Source organism: Limulus polyphemus, unplaced genomic scaffold (genome assembly GCF_000517525.1).
Source record: "Limulus polyphemus unplaced genomic scaffold, Limulus_polyphemus-2.1.2 Scaffold2629, whole genome shotgun sequence".
NCBI lineage: Eukaryota > Metazoa > Arthropoda > Merostomata > Xiphosura > Limulidae > Limulus > Limulus polyphemus.
The window spans coordinates 100,669-108,242 of NW_013668239.1; the positions used below are offsets into that span (position 1 = coordinate 100,669).

Sequence of the window (7,574 nt, forward strand, 5' to 3'; positions counted from 1 at the left end):
TAATCTGAAAATTAAATACAGAGGTATTTTATATTGGGATCAAAGCAGTTAGCATAATGCCTGAGGGGAAATAATACATTTACTCCTTTATGTCAGTTAATTTGAAAATTACATCCAGAGGGGCCAAGAATTAGGAATAAACAAACTATGCAATACAAGTGAAAGTACAGAAATTTATACTAAATACTTTTTTGTGGCATGACCCTTTGCCCAGAAATACCAACTTTGCTACTACCCTACATTAACAATTTTTTGAGAATTTGTAATAATAACAATGTTTTATTAATCTTTTCATTAGTAAAATGGATGGGAGATACAATAACACACTAAATTATAAGAATTCTATTACATCAGCTGAAAGATGTGAAGAAATGTGACTTAACACTTTTAATAATGGTTGTAGAGTTGTTACTTGTAGTTCTGTTTCCACATCTTTCAATCAATTATGTCCCTTTCTCTTATGCTGCACTAGTGAGGAAAATCTAGATTTGCAAAGGTATTGAAATGTGATGCTTTATTGTTACGTAAAATGTAATAACATATAAAATACTGCTATTTTTTCTTTAAAACTTATATAAAAAATAAAATATTACTCAGAATGGTTGCATGTGACTCGCATTTGGGAAACCTTACACTAAGGGAAAGAAAGATATGTATAAAAATAAGAAAGCTTACATGCAACTATTGAAATGGCAACATCTTCACTACTTGTTCATACTGCAACATTCATTGTCATAAATACATTTCACTCATATTTAGCTTTTATCAACCTTCTTGTTATGAGCTTTGTTGGACGAACTGACCAAGTTTGTGATCCCAACTAGGCCTTTATTGTTTCCATATTATAACTTTTAATGTTTTGTGTGTCTTCACAAGATTTTAATAAGCATTAGGAGTCTTTTGTAGACAAAAAATCCGTTTTTAATGAATTATTTTCAGTAAAAATTTCTCTGTGAATATATGGAGTAAAAGTTTTGATTGCTCCGAGTGTAGTGATTTTCATGTTAAGATTAAAAATACTTTTCTTCATCTGCACATTCTCAAGTTTCATTAGTGTAATCTCTAAAACCTCCTATATAAAAATGTAAAATATTTTACTTCAGTAAAACTTTACCCTAACTACACTAAATAAATCTAAATTACACATTTTTTTCTAGAATAACTTCAAGTTGCAACATGAAACTATATTTGTTTATCCTAAATAGCTTTAAATTCATAACAGTATACATCTGTTTTTTACTTAAGTTTTATTGTTCTATTACCCTTTTAACTGTGTATACCTAATATTCCCACCACAAAAGTTGTAAATCACTTGGCAAACATGTAACTTACATTACCCTATCAAATTACCTAACACATAGGCTACTCGCAAGTTGCTTGTGAAAATTATTTATTATTATTCTTTATTTTATCTAATCTTTTCCAACCTAAAGTTTCTAATTTTTACATTTTAGTTACTATTATAATAATAAATAAAGAATACATAGGAAAAATAAGAAATAAAGTACTTACCTGGGTCTTTTTTTTTTGCTATTGATTGTTGATGAAACTTAACCTTACTTTTTTATATACTAATGATACTAGTGCACTAAATAAATATTAAATTAATTAATGCTCCAAAAAAACACAGAATAATAACACACAAAAAGCAGACAATGTCCTATAGCTATCAATTTTTCTGGCTTTCTAACTGTGTGACAAGAGCCATTAAAAATTCAGCTAAGTTCTCAATGTGTTTCCCATAGGGATAAAGTTTAAACTGGGAGTGAAATAAATAATTCTTTGTACATAAAACAATGTAATATAATATGTCATTTGATAGATTAAAACTTTGGCTTTCTATTGGTTATAAATAATTTAGTATTAAATGACAGATAGTACTATTGGCAATTTGTGAAAGAGGATGTGACAGATGGGCATGGTAAGAGAGGTCTGATTTTCTAGTTTTTGGCTCTGTAACAAATTCAGATTGAAATCTATAAAGATTATGCTTTGTCTGAACTATGAAAATATTATAATGAGTAATTTATATTAAATTTCATACTTCTCAGAGGGGTGGTAAATAAATTAGATAAGAGGGGATACTTATAGAGCAAATGTCATAATTCCCATACTAGGGGGAAATTAAGGATTTTTTAATATTGCTTTATAAAATTAAGAACTTAAAACTTGATTAATATTAAAATTTGGATTATTAGCTATATTTTGATGCCAAGTTTATCTGTATATACCATGATATTAAAGAATTTAAATTACATTTTAAATGTAACTCAGTAAAATCTTGTGACACGCAGAAAAGGATGCCCATATGGAAAGAGTTAATCTAAATATCATTTAAATTAAAAGCTTTCACAAATCCTCATTTTCATATATAATTGGTTTTATACATCCTATAAATAAAAAGATGTAAAATTTATTCGTACATAAAAACTGTAAGATTTGTTATAAAAGAGTAATTGCATTTTCATCCTCTAAATTTCTGAAGTTAAACCCAACCTGTTTGATTGTTTCTGTGTCCTCGATACCTGTGAACATATTCTGCTCCATCAGAATGCCTTGCATCAAATATGTAAATATCTTCATCATTGTAAGTGGCCAGAATTTCTACAGAATACATATTAGATATTTCTTTTAATGAGAAAACATGACTTATTATCAAGCTTTTCATAAATAAAAGACTAAGAAAACCTAGATACAAGTTGTTTTAAGGACTCATCAACTGGAAACATTCATGTAAATATTTTAATTACAGAATACAATACAAAATTGTTGCTTCACAATTTCTACTAATCAAAGTTTTATTTTTAAACTTATTACAAAATTTGTTGTAGTATCTGGTATTTTCCCATTGAATGGCACCTTATGCATGGGCTAAATGGCCAGGTCAGGGGTCTCTAAAGTTCAGGTACAATTGCACCTGATTTTGAACTACTGACCAAAGGGTTTAGAGCCACCAATAAACACCTCACACACATCAAGAATAAAGGGACTAAGTATTATTCTTATAACACACCCAGAGCTGAAAGGGCAAGAAGTGCTCACGGCCCTGGTGGCATGAATTGTGAACTTTATGCCACAATTCATGCCACCAGGCCCGTGAGCACGAATTGTGAACTTTATGAACCACATTTCAACTTTAAAACCTTAAACTATTATCTAACCTGAAGGTATAAAACAAAAGACCAACCTGATCCATCATAGTTGTACACCAAGCACGTTACATTAGCACGAATATCACTATCAACCTATGAAAGAAAAATTTATTTGGTTATCATGCACCAGAAAAGGAATATTTAATAATAGATGCTCTTAACTGTTTTATGTAAGCAATAGCTAAGTTGTCTGTAAGTTTAACAAAAAAAAGTGAATATTTTAAAAATAATTGAAACTTTAAATTTAAAAATAAAAACAAAAGTAGTTTAACCCATCTTTAGACACTATGATGATGATGCCACTTTCATAAATAATATCTTTAGAAAAATGTCTCCTTTTAGCCAGTCAGCTATAAAGCAATGGAAAAACACAACAATGAACTTTCAAAATAATAGTAAACCAGCTTACAATGGCTGAAAATTATAAATCCAGCAAACTGTCAGATTAATTTTCACATTAGCTCATGGTTTGTGTGCTGACTGTAAATTTTAACTGGTAAAACCTACAAAACAACCAAAAAAAAAACAGACCCCTCCACTTGCATTGCGTAAGTACAGGATATATATATATATACACATACATACACACACACACAGTGCTTGATGTGAGGCGAGATGAGGCATGATGCCATCCTACACTTTTTCAGGAGAGCTTGAAACCATCCTGCTATCTTTTAGTAGATTGTAAGCTTCTCAGAAGTGAATGGTTCAATAGATGATGCAGTAAGTATTTAAAGTGCCAAAGGACTAGGAAGAGAAACTAATTTTTTTCTTAAAATGTTGTATAAGAGCAAGACAATGTAGTACACAGATGAAGAGAACAAACCCTCTTGCTGAGGGCTCAGTTCATAACCACAAAGTAACCATCAGTTTCAATACTATAACCTGTAACAGTATATATCTGTTTCTAATTAATTTTGTTGTTTTATTGCCCTTTGAACTGTGTCTATCTAATAATCCTGCCACACAAGTTGTAAATCACTCAGCAAACATGCAGCTCATATTATGTAAAGTATGAGCTGTTCACAAGTGTACTTTGTGAAGAATTTCTATTATTACTTTTCATTGCCTCAAGTAATTTAAGCCAGTAAGTTTCTAATTTTTACATTTTAGTTACTTTTATAATAATAAATAAAGAATACACATGAAAAATAAGAAATACAGTGCTCAGCTTCACAAATAATTCCACCCCTATTTCAAGCACTGTATGTGTGTGTGTATAAATATATAAATAAATAAGGATCTTGGAACAACAATCATGAAAGAAAATTATACTTATAGAATCCAAACATTTAGGTATTTTCTGTAAGTTTCTTGATTATCTGATATGACTATTCTGTAGATCATACAGACTTAAATATAGTTTGATACACTTTGGTAACCATAAACTATACATTCAATGTATTAGAAATATCTAGAACTTACTAAATGATGTGGACAGAACTTTTTCATTGGCTTCTCTTCACGGATATTCCTCTTGTCATATATACTGAAAACACACACTTTGTCAAGATAAACTTTCAATGCAATGTTTTTAAATTTAACTAATGTTAATTGTGCATTACATTTCACTTTTGAGCTCAAACTAAACCAAAGTTAAAATGATGTATTATTATTATCCTAGTTGCCATAATGCATGTATGTTACAGAAGTTCAAATAAGTATGCTATACAGAAAAAATATCATTAGTGCTTTATTCAAAGGCAAAGAGGAACTACTTTGTGGCTTTACATAGCTGTAATATGGAGAATTGAAAATGAGTAAAAATAACATATAAGAAATTAATGCATTTTTCATCTAAAATGTTCTTTAAAAACATATTAACTTTCCTTAAGTATTTAAGAAACAGAGTTCAGTATTAAACACAAGAATTATCAAATGTTTCCTTTAATATTAAAGTATACACTACCAACTCACAAAGGACAAAGCAAGTAAACATAAAAAATTGGATGAATCACAAATTAAGAAACCTAATAACCTGAACACTTTTGGGTGGCAAACTTGCCTTCTTCTGAAGTTAAATCTTAAACCTTTGTCTTTGATACCCTGCTCCATGAAAATTTCTTGCATTGAATATGTAAATACATGTAACTTCATTGGTGTCTGTAGTAAGAATTTCTACAAAATACATGTTAGATATTTTTTTCATGTTCTTTCTCTATTATAGTACCTTTTAGTAGTGTAAGTGAAAATAAATTTAAAAAATAACAAGAACAAAAACAAAAAAATATTACAGAATTGAAAAACAAAACAAAGACACTTGTAGGTTTCACAAAACCTTCCTTTATTCATGACCATGGTTTCACCAGTAAAGGCATCATTTGGTACAGATTGCACATGATATTGCCTTTACTGGCAAACCATAGATGTTAATAAATGAAATTTTTATGCAACATACAATTGATTTATTTTCTTCTTCAATTCTGTAATTACGGAGTTTCACCAAGTACAAACGGTTTCAAGTATCAACTATACAAATAAATATTAGAAATTTTCACAGCCTAATAAGAAATGTTTCACAACAGGTAACCATACCGTACAAAATGATCTCTTCCTCCAATTGCAAATTCATAGCTGTTGATGGGGTTAGAAAAAATTGTATACAATGCAACCTTCCTGTCATTTTCCTTACACGTGATCAGCCTACAAAAATAGTTTTATGATATATAATACCTAATCATATCACTAGGCATCAGGGACAAGATGTGAAAGAGGTATTAATTATACTGGAAATATATGTGCTTTATCTATATCTGACATCATTTTGCTTTCCATGAACTTGAGATATTTATGTGAAACATCTAATACAGAACTTTTTCATGTTCAAATTTTTCAATCAAACTAAATATATTAATTTTTCCTCTATGAAGAATGTTTAAAGAATATTGCTTCAGTAAATCATACTCTCGTTCTTTATAAAATATAGAGGACATTATTATTAGAGCTGAGTGACAACATTAATGCTATGAAAATTGTGATTAAACTGATTAATGTCCTAAAATAATCAGCTAACTGATATTAGTATTTCTGATTATTAAAACTATATAGTAATTAAAATTCTGGTTTGGTTTGTTTGAATCTTGTTAAATGCTACTTGGGTTTATCTGTGCTAGCTGTCTCAAATTTTGAAGTGACAGACTGGATAGAAGGCAGATAACTAGTAAAAACTACCCATTTTCAACTCTTGGGCTGCTCTTTTACCAAAGAATAGTGGGACTGACCATCAAATTATAACAACCCTATGGCTGAAAGGGCAAGCACGTTCGGCAACGAGGATTTGAATCTCTGACCTGCATATTACGAGTTGAGATCCCTAACTACCAGGCAGTAATCAAAATATTGCCATTATGATTTTTTATTATTATTTTCAATCAGATCAAGTTTAATCAATTAGAATAATGAATCACAAAAATAATTATCTAACTGAAATTAGGGTTTCCAATTACTACTATTTTTTATCATGCAAACTATCAAAATATTGCCATTATGTTTACTTGTTGTTAAGCGTAATGCTACACAATGGGTATCTTTACTCTGCCGACCACAAGTAACAGAACCCACTTTCAAGAACAAGTTTTGTTTCTGTTTTGTATTTTAGCCATCTCATGAGAATGTTTTTTTTTAAAGCCATCTTGTGTGAATTATCAGTTAATTTATTGTAACCGATTAATGGGCCCAGAAGTTACTTGATTAGCAAATTCCACTAATTGCCCAGCAATAATTATAACAATACCTAGAATTTTTGAATATTATTTCAAACAGCACTGTTTTATAATGTTTACTATAAGCTACAATTATAGGTTAGCTAATGTACCATCAAAAGAACAGTTATTATTTTCACATAAATTAACTCTCAATATACATAAATAAAAAGTAATGGTGGTACATAATAATATATATACATTCCAATAAATACCAGATGGTGTACTGGACCCACCAGAAGTGAATGATAAATTAAAAACATTTATGTGTCAAAATAAATTACTTATTATTAACAAGTATAACTACTTGTTATATACCTTATTTTGAAACTTAAAATTTCTCTCAAATAATTTATTCTTAAACCCAGTCTTGGCTAAGCATAATTCCATTAACAAAGACTTTTCCTCTAAGTTTTAGTGAAACTTACTTTATTCAACATAATAGTTGGGTCAGGTGATTATTAAATTTAGAAGGAATTTTACATTTTTAGAATTCAAATGAATCTGAAAGCAGCAGCCTTACCTCTGAAACACTGCAAGTCTTTTCTTGTTGAGTTTGCTCTCATGCTATCAACAAATGTATGACTCAAGTTGTTTAATGCCCTTTCTCTATTGCAGCATTTACCCAGAATTTTCCTCATGACATATAAAGCACGTGTCTGGTGACCTTTCATAAACTATATATACAGGGTGGGCCAAAAGTAGGGTTACAGTTAACTCT

The 7,574-nt window shown here is 29.6% G+C and overlaps 1 protein-coding gene across 2 annotated transcripts in view; it reads right to left on the bottom strand.

Annotated features, from left to right (window-relative positions):
- Window positions 1-7,574, bottom strand: part of LOC106467481 (DDB1- and CUL4-associated factor 8-like) — a 65,185-nt gene that overhangs the window by 18,476 nt on the left and 39,135 nt on the right. For both annotated transcript variants that reach the window (XM_013927840.2, XM_022395679.1), the window contains exons 5-8: window positions 5,688-5,795; window positions 4,578-4,641; window positions 3,188-3,245; window positions 2,497-2,604 (exon numbers count right to left, since the gene is read on the bottom strand). In XM_013927840.2, the coding sequence (XP_013783294.1) occupies window positions 2,497-2,604; window positions 3,188-3,245; window positions 4,578-4,641; window positions 5,688-5,795 (338 nt within the window). The remainder of the gene's footprint in view (window positions 1-2,496; window positions 2,605-3,187; window positions 3,246-4,577; window positions 4,642-5,687; window positions 5,796-7,574) is intronic.